General features: G+C 42.0%; 1 protein-coding gene across 2 annotated transcripts in view; it reads left to right on the top strand.

Annotated features, from left to right (window-relative positions):
* The window catches only part of CLPB (ClpB family mitochondrial disaggregase), a 128,908-nt gene that overhangs the window by 43,676 nt on the left and 69,610 nt on the right, over window positions 1-15,622 (top strand). Inside the window, exon 5 of one of the 2 annotated variants that reach the window (XM_039847957.1) lies at window positions 5,339-5,428. The exons of the other annotated variant lie outside the window; for it this stretch is intronic. Coding sequence (XP_039703891.1) covers window positions 5,339-5,428 — 90 coding nt within the window. The remainder of the gene's footprint in view (window positions 1-5,338; window positions 5,429-15,622) is intronic. 2 annotated transcript variants of the gene reach the window in all.

Genomic DNA, 15,622 nt, shown 5'->3' with positions numbered 1-15,622 from the left:
ATACTATTGTGAGTGTGGTAGCCCAGAGAGTAGTGGTGTTGTTGCTGCCCTAGCAAGGTTCTCAGATTGGCAGCACGAGGGGTATGTCAAGAGCATCAGAGCATTGCTGCCTAGATGAGATGTGAAGTTGCCCTTCCTGGCTTCTCCATCTCTCTAAAACCGTTCCTTCTTTCAAGCTCCTTTGCTGCCACTGGTTCCTCCACAAAGCCTTCCCTGTACTTGGCAATAATTGCAACTTGCCCTCAACTGCTCTTTTGAATGTTCTCTAAATCTTGGCCTTTTGTATGGTTATTTGAACTCTCATCTGCCCATATCCTTTCTTTCCTCCTTCACTGACAGTTTCTTTTGCAGGCCATGACCTATACCTCCTTGGATTCCCCACTGAACTGGAGAAATTATATTTGCTTTACATCTCAAACAGAGGAAAATTTCATGAGTACCAAAATTGCCCTATGTTTGCAGCCTGATATGAGGAGATTCAGCTTGTGGGCTGTCCTCTCCTTACTCAGCCACAGCTTTGCTGCCTTCGGCTGTCTTCTATTCAGATGCTCTCACCAAAAAAAAAGGGAAGAGTGTTTGCTGAGAGGGCAGGGCCAGGAAGAAGGGAGAGGATTAATTAATTGAGTGCCTTCTCACCTGCTCTCAGGATCCCAGCAGGGCTCAGTAAACATTTTTGAATTCATAGAATCTCAGAGTGTGAAGCCATCTAGTCTAGCTTCTGCTATTGCACCAGTTTTCACCTCCTGCATTCAAGTTTTGTATCTTTATGTACTAATGGTTCCCTACAGGTTGATGCTTATATTCAATCTTCTAGATCAGTGGTCAACAAACTTTTTCTGGAAAAAGCCAGATAGTAAACATTTTAAGCTTTGTGACCCCTTCGGCCTTGGTTGTGACTACTCAACTATTTGGCTGTCATAGTGTGGAAGCAGCTATGGACAACAACAAACAAATATGCATGAATATGTTCCAATAAAACTTTATTTACAAAAATAAGCAACAGGCTGGATTTGACCCATGGGCTGTATGTAGTTTATGTGTTCTAAATATTTTCTCCTTCCTTCCTCCCTCCGTCTCCTCTTTCCCTCCTTCTCAACCTTTCCTTCCTTCTTCCTTCCTTCCTTCCTTCCTTTCCTTCCTTCCTTCCTTCCTTCCTTCTTTCCATTGTAATCAAAGACTAGTACATAAAATACATGGCAGGGATCTAGTCTAACTCAGCAATGCCTGGAACAATGCCTGCTTCCTTCCTTCCTTTCTTCCTTTCTTCTTTTCTTCCTCTTTTCTTTTTGATTTTGGTCAGCCACCTCTGAATTTTTTTAACTCATGCTAACCAACCTATATTCTAGATAGGTAGGTAGATATACAACAAAAATATTGGAAAAGACTGTTTTATCCATCATGAAATAAAGATAAATATATTAAGTGTCTCTTCTCATTTTGTATGACCTGCAAATTTATTGAATAGGCTTTTTATAGATTCATTTATTAATTTAAAAATAAATGTTAAAAATTTTATTGGTCACATTTCTATATAGCAGGCACTGTTTTAGGCACTGTTGAGTTAGACAAGAACCCTGTCATAATGTACTTTATGTGCTAGTCTTTGCTTAAAATGTTTATAAGGACTCTTATTAAGAGCCCTAGAGCACATGGTCAGGACAATTTTGAAGTATTATTCAATATTCACAACTGTAAATCCACCAAACTTTATTCTTTTCTAGCCATCATTATCATGTCCATAAAATTTTGAGAGATTTTCTCAGATTTCTTGCTAAAATAAAAATGTTTAATATTTGTCATATTTTCTTGCCCAGGAACCCCTTCCCAAAAGGATTTTAGGTTACTCTACATGGTCTGGTCTTGTCCCTTAGGAAACCCATACTGGGTGCCTAAGTGTTTAAGAACTGTTTTAAAAAATACATTCTAGAAATTTTGTCAAAGGATCATTGATAAAACTCACTGTTCTGCAGCTTGCATGAAATAAAACTCACTGTTCTGCAGCTTGCATGAAATTTTGTCAAGGATCATTGATAAAACTCACTGTTCTGCAGCTTGCACTTTTTTTTTTTAATTCCAAGCTAACTTTGCCTGCCACAGTTTTCTGGCAGCTCATTCGAGTTTCTCTGGTGTATCAGTTTGGATGTGTTCTGCTCTCCAAATTCATGAAATCTATGGCTAGAGAGGGACAGTCCTTTAGTATCATCTCAGGGCTCTCCTCCCTGCTTAGCAGACTACAGCTTTAGCTCCTACTGAGCCATAGTTTTCTTTTCTTTTTCCATTTAAAGATATCTCATTCTTTCATCCATTCAACCAGTATTTATTGATTGCCTACTGTATGCAAGGCACTATAACCCAGCTCTCTGTCATTCTCATTGATGTAGACAGAAACAAAAGGATCCTGTGGTTCTCCTTTCTTTGGATTGGATTGACTTTTTCACAGGAAGTTACCTGACTTATGGAATGTGTGAGAAAGATAGGGTAGAACAAGAGATGCAAGCCCCTTGCCTAGAGTATGTCTGTGCAAATTCACAGGAAAGTCACAAGCTCAAGAAAGTTGGACAGTCCTTCACTATTGAAGCATAGAGTCAATGCCGGAGTCTGTTGAGTTCACTAAATATCTAATTGATATTTCTTTGGGTCTCAGCCTGTGCTCAGTACTGAAGGATAGTGGCAAGTTATAGTTTGTGACCTTGGCAAGACCCCCCAAACTCCAGTAATATATCCCTTGTCTACCTTTTCAGTGTTGTTGTAAAGATCGAGAGATAAAGTATGTCAGTGACGTGTGAATTGTAAAGTGCTCTATAGTTGTAATTGCTTGTTAATTTGTTTATAATTCAGCATGTGCTTACTAGGTATCAGGCACTCTGCCAGATCCTGGAAATACAAAAGTGAATATGTATGGTGTAGCCCCTCAACAGTGCTCCTAGTCAAGTAAGAAGACAGAACTATGAACAAGGCATCATAGTACAGAATAGTAAATACAAAGGTAGATGTACAAAGATGTAGATAGCGCTAATACAGGTAGTGATGAGCTCTACCTCAGGGCAGGCTGGTGTCTGGAAAGTGTCACAGGGTAAGTAAGTGACTTTGAATTGGGTCTTAAAGATGAGTCAGAAATTGCCAGGCCAACTGAGAGAAGGATATACCAAGCAGAAGGAGCAACATATGCAAAGACATGGGGTGGTTGGGTGACAGCAGGCAGAATCATCTGTCACAGTGCTCTGAGAGGAACAGCAAGACGTAAGAGTAAAGAAGGAAGTAGGATTCCACGTGGAAGGGAACTTGTAAAGCAGTTCTAGGGAGCTCGCAGTGTTTTCTGAAAGCCATCAAAAGATTTTAAGCGGTGTAATGCTCACCTTACATTCACATTTTAAATGGACCATTCTGACAGAGTGTCAGGGAAGGAATTGGAGGGAAGAGATTAGCAATGACTCTTGACTTTTAGGGGATGTTAAAGAATTGAGAATTGGATGAGAAGCTATGCTCTTCTCTGCCAGAATGCACTTATGATTTCTGAGGATTTCTAAAAGTGATCTTTGGGAACGAGAAAATAGATGTTAGAAAAATACTAGGAGGAAGTCGAGTTCTCAGTGGAATGTGGGAGTTGATGGAAGAAGGTGCCCATGGTGACACCTCAATTTCTGATTTGGGTGAACAATTGGATATGTGGGTCTGGAGTTCAAAGAAGAAGTCTGGCAGGAGATAGGGATTTAGGAGTCACTGGTATTTGCTTGATAGTTAAAAAAAAAAATGGATGGGACTGAAACTGCCTAAGGAAATGAGTTAAAGTGAGGGGGTGAGAGGACAAGTCCCTCACTCAGGGTACCAGCATTTAAGATATGAAGAGGAAAGAGGATCCAGACATGGAGACCAAAGAACATTGGAGAAATTGCCTTGTTTTCTCTCAGAGAGGCTCTATATCTTTTCTGCCTACTCGGAACAGGCACAGGCTGGAGAGGAAAGAAACTTTTGTGCCCTCCTTGCCGAGACTTTATAATTAATTGCTCCATTCCTAGAGAAATACTTTTCCTATTTTACATATGGCCATTGCTCCTTAGCAAGAAGCCTGCTCAGCTGGGCACATCACAGTATCTTCTACTCTTGTCAGTGTTCATGTATCTGGGTAGAGGGCAGGTCTGCTCATGTGGGTGATGCAGGAATGTTTGGCATGGAAACCTTGTTGGCCTGACTCCTCTGTCCATGGCATCTTCAGAAGCATGACGGTGTCCTTGAAAAAAAGGTTAGGCTTTGGCGGCAGGCAGTCATGAGTCATCAAAATTCGGTCACTTACTAGCTGTGCGATCTTCATGAAGCGGCTTTAGGTTCTGGAATTTCAGTTTTCTCATTTGTAGGGATAACAACACCCATCTTATAGGGTTGTTAGGATGACTAGAGATAACCATATATAAAACATAGTGACCTTTGATGAAGAATTTCTTTACAGAGGTAGGTTTTGGCTCAGTATAAGGCTCAGTGCCTGCCTTGGAGGTACTGAGCGACAAACCACTCAAGGGGCACTGAGAGAGGCTAGATGTCTGCCCACCAGGGAGTCTATAAAGGGTATTCTTGCCCTGGGACATTGGATTATATGGCCTCCAAGGTCCCTGTCAGCTGTGTGATATTTAAGGTTCTAGAAACTAAGCTTACCATCAGAGCAGGTAATGTACTTAGAAGAAGTGGGATTTGAACTGGGCTTTGGCGGGGAGGGAGATAAAAAGATATTATAAGCAGGGGACACAGCTTGAGCAAAGGCATACAGAGGGGACACATGTGGAGGAAAACATGAAGATCACAGCTACTTCTCTACCAACTCATCCTCTGGTCTTGACCACATTCCATTCAATGCCTTGAGCCCCACCCATGCCCACTCCAGGAGAGTTCCACTTGTGGCTGGCTGATGGGTGGTGGGCCCCAATCCTCAGGTGGAGGAGGCAGTAAATTAGTGGTAACAGAAAACAAGTTGCCCAGCCGGGGATGCCTCTGGCTGCTTGTAAGTAACTGTTATGAACATTGGGTGTCTGGTGCTGTCAGAAATGCAAGCGAGCACTCTGAACGCCTCTCATATGTACAATTAAAACAATAAAACATGGCAGAAACGTGGCTGGAGCATACTATAAATCAGCTTCTCTTCTCAGCTCCAAGTGGCAGCTGAATAAAGATGAGTTGTATAGAAACTGGGTTGGCATAGGCCCTTCTGGAGAGAGAGGGTAGTGGGCCTGGCTTTCTAGGCTGGACCTGCCATAGTCAACCCCACCTGCCCAGGTGACCCCTTCCTACAGCTCCAGGAGCTACAGGTCCTGTCCTGCTGCAGCTGACCTCCCCATCTCTGTGTCTTCAGATGGGGGACAGGACGGTGCAAGCTGGCGCATCACAAACCAGTGGACAAATGCCCTGGAGTTCAGGAGATGGCTAAGAGTCCCCACTGGCGGTAATGGAACTGCTATGATACTTCTCCCCATCCCTGGGACGTGCCAAGGAGTGGTCTCATCCTAGCTCATCTATATAGTATAAGTTAACCATCCAGCACCCACTGCATGCCCAGCCCAACCCAGGTGTGGCAGAGAGGATGTGTGCCCTGGGAGGGCACAGACTTAGATGGGAGTAATAAGGCTTGCAAGGAAATAAAAATCACCTAGAGAACTTGTTAAAACAGAATCCTGGGCTGCACTCCCAGAAATGCTGATCCAGTAGGTCTTGGGATGGGACCTGAGATTTTGTATTTCTAACAGGCCCCCATTTCTTGAGTAGCATGATCTAGACTACAGGTGTTAGTTGTGGCCTTGAGCTTGAACTGCTTTAAAAAATTCATCTGGACCTTCTTCTCCCTGGAAGAGACCTCATTTTGCCACTTTAAGCTTTACTCCCAGAGAGGCTGTGTGCTTATGCCATGGTATTATGAGTGTACAGAGCAATTTTCTGTACCTCAGAGGCTCTGTCTCCTTATTTGTAAAATAAAGAGTTAGAGATAGTATATTTATCTCTAGCCTAAAACATAGAACATAGAAGGAATTCTATTAATGTAAATTTCTGTTTTTATATCATCGTCTTCATCATACTCTCATGGAACTTCATGAGAACGTCATGAAGTCTTTGACACAGCCTTCCAAATGCTTTTCAGTGGTAGCAAACTATTACCTTCAAAGAACCAAACATTATTTAAAGTCCAAGGAATGGCTATCACCTGACTGCATGACCTTGGACAGATCTCTTTATCTGTCTGAGTTTTGATTTTCTCATCTATAGAGAATGTTTCCTATATCATAGGTTTATTATAAAGATCAAATTGAACTACTTATGAAAGAACTTGAGAAAATACAAGGCATCATGCAAATATAAGATACTAGCAAGAACAGTAATTAATAATCATTAAAATTGAAGACATGACCAAGATAATATTCAGCAAGGATCCAGTCAGAGATACGGATAACAAGGACTATCAGAACTCAGTCAAGGAAATAAAGTGATATTTGAGCCTTGAAGTATAAGAAGGTTTTATGGAGGGCCTGTCGGTGGGTGCAGTTGGGTATGAGCCAAGAAGAGGTATGTTTATGTCCAAAACATTCAGAGATGGGAAACAAAAAAAAATGTTTCAGGCCAGCAAGTGAACTTGTTAGGATGAAGCATCCACACAGCAGGATTTGTTTTAGAGAATAATGAGCAGTAAAGACACCATAAACTGGATCCAGAGCAAATGCTGAGACTTTATATCCTTTAGACAAAGAGGAGCCTTGAGGGTCCTAGAGAAGAGGGCGCTGCAGGACCTGATTCCTTCCAGACTGGAGAAGCAGGAAGAGGTGATAATAAGATGACAATGATGGTGATAGCTGTAGCAGCAATAGGCAACATTTATTGATACTTGCTGTGTGCTCACAGCAACCTTATGATGTAGGCATTAAAGACACTGAGACAGAGAGATAATGCCAAATACCAGCAGAACATCTCTCTTGTAGAGAACCCAGCAACCATATCAGCCTGTGTGTGCCCCACACGTAGCCAGCTCAGAACCTCTTGCTTGTTCAGAGTCTTGGAAGGCTTGGGAATCTGCCAAGCCAAAAGCTGTTTGGGTAAGTTATTATTTTTCATAATGTCCCTGACTCTTCCTCATCATTGTCAGAGCCTTGTCGCACCTCCAGGGCCAGTGGTTCTGCATGTAATTTCTCAGCAGTGCTGGCCACTATAGAGTCACCAGGATGGACAACACACTGTCAGTCCATCAGGGCTTTTTGCTAACTTCAAGATTAAGTGCATCAGCCAGTTAGGTTAATTGTGTCCATCCTTCTCCCCCTACAAACCTGTATATATATATTTGACTAGGAGAGGGAGATAGACTAGTTGACATGTTTTATTTAAAAGAATAAATTTGATGCATTTATAAAAATAAGAAAATGTGGGATGGGCTGGCAAAGAACTAGTATGATTTTTAACTGATTTACATATTTCGTGTATAAATATTTTTTCATCAAAAGTTCCAAATCAGGGATAGGTCCCACACACCACACAAAATATATTAGAGACATTTATATGGATAGCAGGAAGGGAGACAGAGGGCTGAAATTTTCCAGGCACCCAGTGATTGATGGGGGCTGAGGCTCCCCCTGACGCTTTATTGAGTTTCCGATGATTATCTCTCGCTGAGACATTTTTTACAGATGACGGTCGAGCTGTCACAATGGACCATGGGGGAAAAAAACCAACAATAATAACACTTTAATCTTTTTACTGCACTGCTCCCTAGTATCTCAGATTCATCTTCCCTGACGCACGCAGTTCATTATTCTGCCCCTCCCTGGATGGGAAATAAAGGAAAATAAATATATATGTAGACACACTTACCCACATACATACACACACACGGAGTGTATAAAAGAGACCACCTCAGAACCAGAGAGGGGCAGAATTTATTGTTCTTTTTGCAAGTGTTGAGGTTTATTAGTAGAGATGCTGGGTTGGCTTGGAATTGGCTATTAATTACAGCATTTTGTATTTGTTTTTTATTGGAAGTTTTTAACATCTTGAAGAAAAAGCAGAGGAGAGACAAGCAGGTGTAGAGATGGGAGCACAGAGGGACCAAGTTTGGTCAACCAAGTAGCATAGCCGGCTGAGAGGCAGAGAGAGCAGTCTCCTTCCTCTTGTTGCCAGCCCTGCCTAGAGGATTTCTGGAGCTGTAAGAATACTGCTTTGGTTAGGATGAGGATAGGTGGGGGTGACGGGGAGAGGGCAAACTCAAGGTATAGAACAAATCAGAGGGAACCTAGATACCTGTGAGCATGTTACTTCTCTGAGAGTTACAAGAGGGGGAGAGTAGGGGAGGTTCAAATAGGGTATTGAAGGGTCTGTAGGTAATAGTAACAGATTCTTAAGAGTTTGCCTTATCTTTGAATTTTTTTTAAAGTAGTCAAAATGGTATAATGAACTACCATGTACCATCAGCTACCTTCAATATTTAATAACATGGTCAATGTCGTTTTATCTATACTCCCCATCTACTTCCTCCCCCCACCTCCCGTATTATTTTTACCATCTCTGAGACATATCAATAGCAATGTGTGGATCTAATTTAGATCCTGATTCAAACAAATTATAAAATTGACATTTATAAGACAATTGGAAATTTGCATATCTTTGATGGCATGAAGGTGAAACATGGGCTTTGGAAAGCTCCACCTGGGTGCGTGGTCAAAGGAGGGATCCTGGGTCAGAGAGGGTGCCACACTAGCAGTCCAGAGCCACAGGCAGGGTCAACAGCTTGTCTTAAAGTTCTAGGTCAGCTTTCCTGCTCTCCCCCTTCACTTTCATGGGAACGTGAGAAGATGGGCTTGGGGTTCCTTCTTGTGAAAGACTGTACTTACTGTGTCTCCAGTAAAGTGAGTGCTGACTCAGTCTTCTCTTTAACTCATCAAATCTTTTCTGAACTCCAGCTATGTGGCAGCTCCCATGCTACACTCTGATAAGGTAATAATGAGATGAGCATGATCTTCTTTTTAAGGAGAAATCTTCTAGTCCTTGGGCAAAGAGCATGGTGTATCTGAGAACCATTTTCAGACAAGGTCTGGTCCTCCAGCTATAGGCCAGCCTTCTCTGTGTGATGGATCAAGAGATCTACAAGACACACTAGCTATCCTTTAAGAACCTGCTTGGGGAAACATTTTAACAACCATTCACTAAAGAAGTATTTATTGAGCACCTGCCATGTTCAAGAGTATACACTTGAAGCAATCTGAGAACACACAAGACTATGTAAAAGATATTAATTTGATTAAACTAGACATTACTAGAATGTATAGAGGAAAGGGGCAATCCATAAAAATCAGACTGCTTAATTTGTAAAGGATAGGTAAAACATTGATAAGTAAAAGGAAAGAATAGTGAGGCGTATAGGGAAATGAGTACAAGCCTTGAGGTTGAACAGACCAGCTCTGTCATTGACTATTGATATGACCTGAAACAAGCTACATAACCTAAGTTCTGGTTTCTTCATTAGTATGGTTCTTATGAGGAAAACAGTTGTAAAGTTCCTAGCACAATACCGGGCACATAATTAGTGTTCAATAAATGGAGGCCATTATTTTTCTAAGAGTCATATATTTACCTGAGTATTGGAGGAAGATTCTTAGTTCTGGAATATTAGCCTTCAGGACTCACCTGTGACCCTCCACTGAGTGTAAAGTCAGCTCCCAGCAATGAGCCTGACATATTCTACAGTATTAGTGGTAATTCTAGCCAGGGTTAGCGTGGCATCAGGAAGAGATAAGGGCACAATAATAAACTTATTACCTTTTACTGAGTCCTTACTATATGCCAGGCAATGCATTCAGCTCCTACGTACTTTTTTTAAAAAATATAACAGCTTTATTGAAATTTAATTCATATGCTGTACAATTCAGTCATTTGGAGTGCATAATTCAATGGTTTATCGTATATTCACAAGAGTTGTGCAGCCATCACCACAGTTAATTTTAGAATATTTTCATTACCCCATAAAGAAACCCCATAGCCATTATCAGTCATTCTCTATTTTACCTCTCAACTTCCACTAGCCTTAGACAACCACTAATCCACTTTCTGTCTTCATAGATTTGCCTATTCTGGACATGTCACATAAATGGAACCATATATAACATGTTCTTTTTGTGACTGGCTTCTTTCACTTAGCGTGTTTTCAAGGTCCATCCACATTGTAGCATGTATCAGTACTTTATTCCTTTTTCATGGTCAAATAATATTTCATAGATATGCCACATTTATTTATCTGTTCATCACTTGAGGGACTTTTGGATTGTTTCTGCTTTTGGCTGTTATGAATAATGCTGCTATGGATGTTTGTGTACAAGTTTTTGTGTGGACATAATGTTTTCTATTTTCTTGGGTTTATATCTAGAAGTAAAATTGCTGGGTCGTATAGTAAGTCTGTGTCTAACCTTTTGAGGAACTGACAGATTGTTATCCAAAGAAGCTGCACCATTTTGCATTTCTACCACCTGTGTATGAGGGATCCAGTTTCTCTGCATCCTTACTAGCACTTGATATTGCCTGTCTTTTACTTTAGCCATCCTAGTATGTGTAAAGTGGTATCTTGTGGTTTTAATTTGCATTTCCCTGATGGCTAATGATATTGATTGAGCTTCTTTCTGTGCATTCTTGGCCATTTGTATAGCTTCTTTGGAGAAATATCTACTCAGATCCTCTATGTGTTTTTTAATTGAGTTTGTCACTTTATCTTCTTAGATAGGTGATATTTATTTCGCAGGTGAGGAAACATTCTCAGAGATGTTAAGTATTTTGATCAAAGTCACACAGTTAGTGAGTTTTGCTTCCCAATCTGACTGACTCTGACTGCTCTGCTCTTTCTAATATACAGTGCTTCCCGTTTGGAGAAATTAACTGGGACCAGTCCAATAGGAGAGGCCTCTAAAAGTCAAACAGAAGAATGTAGCTATATTACATGTTCCAGGACAGGGGAAGACATGTTAATTTGAAAATTGCCATTTCCTAGATGCCATATCCTAGGAGCTCTAACTTTCTAAACATGGGGCTTGGGAAGAGTGTTCTAGTACCCAGACATCCTTTGCTTTCTTGGAGCAGAACCAGGTGGGTAGAGGTGGAGTGGGTTTGGCTAGCCTTACATCTTTTTTGTGTTCTTCACAAGAACACAAAAGATCATCTAGTGCAGTGCTTCTCAGAATCTTCTTGGAAGAACAACACAAGGGGCTTTTTAAAATGTACATTGCCAGCCCCTGCCTGCCGAATTGCCAAAGTGGGAGCCCAAGAATCAAAGTTTTTTTATAAGTTACCCAGGTGATTCTGTTCCCACTAAAGTTTGAGAACTCCTGATATAGAAAAACTTCTCTTTTTTAAAAATAGAGAATCTGGGGCATAGAGGGATAGAGATACATATCAAGTTAATGAAAGAGCTATTTTTAAACCCAGTTCTCTTGTCTCCTGGTCTGTTGTTCTTGCTGTTCCCCATGCTGCTTCATTCATTAACAAATAACATTGTGTGCCCATAGCTTTCAAGATAGAGCCCAAACCCCTCTCGGGATCAGGCTTCTGCCTATCTGGGCAACCTCATATCTGCTCACTGCTCCACCCACCTTCACTTGAGGCTCACTGAAGGTCTCCTAGTTTCTTGAGTGGACAGGTAATGTGGTCTTTACCCTCTAGCCTTTGCAAATGCCACTTCCTGTCCTGGAATGCCCTTTTCCCCCTCTCTACCTGGCAAGCTCCCCCTCATCCTCAAGACAGTTCTGGGAGATTCCTTCCCAAGACACATGACACGTGCCCCATCTTTGCAGCCATCAGACCCCGTGCATGCATGCCTCTCATAGTACTTCCATTCCTGAGGTGCTCAGTGGTGGTGTGCTCATGGGCAGATGAAAAGATGAAGGCTCTGGTGCACTCATTGCTGAAGCTGCATGGAAAACTGAAATGATGCTATGGGAGGTACATATAGAAAATATTATAACTAGTTACTATCATCCATGAAGAACCTAGGATCTAACTAGGGAGTCAGAACAGCAGTGAAAGTTTTAACATAAGAAGATATTACAAGAGATGTAAGACAATAAATAACTGGTAAATGGGTACACACAATCCACATGACAGGTAGGTATCCAGGGCAGAGCTGGGGGGAGAGGACTTTCTGGAAAAGGAGGCCTTGAATTGGTCTTTAAAGAACAGGTAGGATTTGGAGAGGAAGGCTGATTTTCCAGGTTGTAGAAGGAAATGAAGAGCCTTGTCCTCTCCTGGGATGGTCTCATGTGACCCAGCACAGGGAGTCTCCCTCTTGCCCCATCCCATGGCTGAAGACAAACGCAACAGGTAGAGCCAACAGCACCACAGAGGTTCAAGAAGCAGCCTTTGATGCTGGCAGTAAGATGACTGTCTCTTAGGTTGTCCTGTAGATTTCATGTGGTTGTAGATACAAAACACCTTGGGTGGGAGGAAGTGAAAACCCAGAGGCTTCTTCCCAGAGACTCTTAATAAGAATTTAGCTTGGTCTCTGAGCTTCAAGCCAGGTGTGCTGACCCTGGGTTATGTGAGGCTTGAGCCTGTGGGCATTGGGCAAAAGCTATGTATGCAGTATGGAGGATGGAGCCAGGCAGGCTCAGGGTCTAGTCCTAGTCCACCACCGACAAGCAGTGCCAGTTGAGCAGGCAACCTAACCTCTTTACCTCTGTCTGTTGTTTAGTAGAGAGAATCATACTTGACCTGTCTGCCCTAGGCTGTCATGAAGGTAAGGGAATGATCGCATGGAAGTGCTCTCTAAACTGTAAAAGGCTGCACGAATATAAGGGGTTATTCTCATGTTTGTCATACTAGTCGTAGAGGTTCCCTCTCAAGGAGACACGTTCACACCTTTAAGGGGTTATTCTCATGTTTGTCATACTAGTCGTAGAGGTTCCCTCTCAAGGAGACACGTTCACACTGCTAGACACTCCATGACATTAGATGGCACAGCACCTGGGATTGGCGGGTAGAAGCCAAGCCCGAGGGAGAGGAGCTTATAGTTAGGGTTGCCTGTCCTCTGCGCAAGGCAGCAGTGATAGAGCTTTTGTTATTTGGACACCACCTGTCTTGTCTCATATACCTTTTTTCAAAACCTCCCCCAATAGACTTAGCAGGATGAGGATAGGGTTCATTTCTGATTCATCTCTATGTCCCCAGCGTCTAACCCAAGGAAGGAAGCAACTTTAGTAAATGTATGTTCATGGTAATGTTTTTAAAAACTTCTAATCAGATTTGAACTCATAATATTTAAATATTTAGCATTCTTCAGATTATTGTTTATCATACCCATTTTACAGATAGAAGAACTTAGTAAGTGGCACAACTAAGATTTAGGACTGTATGACTCTTACTTTAAATCACTATTTCTCATTGTGGGAGGCAGTGGGTTTTGTTTTTGTCTTTTGCAGTTTCAGCAGTGCTGATGAGTGGCCAGGGCTATATGAAGGGCTTCAGGGACTTCTTTCACTTCTGCTGACTCCTTGGCACTGCGGAGGCCAGGAATCCTGCAGAGTATGTATCAGGCACATACCTGCCACAGTACCCAGGCATAGGTTTTGCAACATCAGAAGGCAGAGGCGAGAGCAGAAGGATGACAGAAGGATGCTTTGTCACCCTCCCCGTGACATAGTGATGCTGTAGGAAGTCACCTACTGAAGAAACAGAAATGGCTGACTTGGAGGGGAAGCAGGAGCCTGAGCCCATCTCACCCAGTGGTGGAATCAAGTTGGTAGATGTCTTTATTGAGAGGAGGACCAGCTGTAAACATGGGGCCTCAAAAGATTACCATAATGGCCAGCTGGTTGGTGAGCCAGTCTTGGATGAGTCACTTTAGCTTCCATAGATTTGCATACTCATCTTCAGTGGTGGTGAGGGGTAAGTGTATGAGGGTGCATGCTATACCTTTCCACCTTTAGCCACTTTTTGGAGAATGGAAAAGAGTATGAGATCCAATGAGCTGGGAACTTCAGCAAGATGATCTGGGACAGAGCTTCTAAAACTGGGTGATGGGGGAAAGAGGTTATTGTTAGGAGCACGAAACAGGCCTAACTGACTGATTGTGGCATCCTTCTATCTATCTTCATCTATAAAATGGGGAGAGTAAACTTACACCTCACAGGGATTATTCTGAAATAAGTAACTAAAAATATTTTACAGATTATAATACTCTGCTCAATTCCAAAGAGTGGTCTGTGGAACACCAGTACTTCAGGATTTTAAGAGGAGTTAGGTGGAAGGAACCTGTCAAATAAGAGACTACTAACACCAAAACACCAAATTAAACAGATGGTTCTTAACTCAGAGCTATGCCTTTCTGAGGGGAAAAGTGTATGCAGGATTTCCCAAATGGACCTCTTTTCACAGAGAGACTACACTTTTGGAAGCACAAGCCTAGACAGTAAGGATAACAGCTGAAATTTACTGAGAGGTACTGTATGCCAGGCACTGTTCCAAGCCTCTTTACTCATAGTGTCTAATTTAATCCTTACTATATCCCTGAGAGAGTACTGTTATCATCTTCATTTACAGATAAAGAAACTTGGCACAGAGAGGTTAGGTAAGATTACACAGTCAGTTCAGAACTAGGATCCCAGTGCAAGTGGTCTGGCTCCAGAGCTCACTTATTTAACAGCCACACTCTGCTGCCTCTACTAAATCCTTGTTGACTGACATTATTATTCCAAAAATAATAATGTCAAGGCAATATCAAGGCCTTGTTTATGAATTATGTGTTTATTTGCTAATTCAGCAAGTTTTGTGAAGCACATTTATGGTCAGACACAGTAGTAGGCTCTGGAGATACACTGTGGAGAAGATAGTCACACTTCCTGTCCTCATTGAGCTTTTGGTCTAGTGGAGAGCATAGTCAACTAAATAGGTGATTGCAATAGAATGTAATAAATACTGTAATTGGAGGATGAATGAGGTGCTGGGGAGCTCTTAGGAGCAGTAACTGCCTCACACTTAGAAAGAATCACTGGAGGAAGTGACTTCAGGCCTAAAAATGAATTAGAGTTAGCAAGCTGAAGGCACAGGAGAGGGGAAATGTTCCAGGCAGTGGAATACCATTTGCAAAAGCTCAGAGGCAAACAAGAGCACTAGAAAGGGGATGGTGAAAGATGAGACCTCAGAGGTGAGCAGAGGCCTTCCTCATGGACATTCCTTATTAGCTGGGCTGTGGTGCTGGCACTCTGGTAACATTTGTCCCTGAACGGAACAGCCCCAGCTGTGTTCCTGGAGTTCATTTTATGGTAAGCACCCTGCATATAGCTCTTATCATTGCATTTGTGAAACATAATTTGTTCAGTGGTCTGAATCTTGCATTAGACTCTTGTTCATTAGTGTATCTCCAGCAGCTACCACCATGCATTGGAGCTCATTAAATGTTGTTTGTTGAATGAATGATGTGTTTTCTTTGTAAAATGGATTGCACCCTTCCTACTTACTTGAGCCAACTATCACTTTTCCTCAGGTTCATCATTATATCCAGCAGTTAATGTCCTATGTGGCAATTCAGTGATGCCCTTAGGGGCTTTTGAGGTGCTGTATTCTGTGAATTCCTTCTTCACTCTTTATTGTGTTCTTTTCCTTCCCTGCCTGGCCAACACTTGATTGT

This window comes from Pteropus medius, unplaced genomic scaffold (genome assembly GCF_902729225.1).
Source record: "Pteropus medius unplaced genomic scaffold, Ma_sr-lr_union100, whole genome shotgun sequence".
In the NCBI taxonomy this organism is placed as follows: Eukaryota; Metazoa; Chordata; class Mammalia; order Chiroptera; family Pteropodidae; genus Pteropus; species Pteropus medius.
Note: the sequence above shows the minus strand (reverse complement) of the source record. Positions and strands in the feature narration are given on the sequence as shown.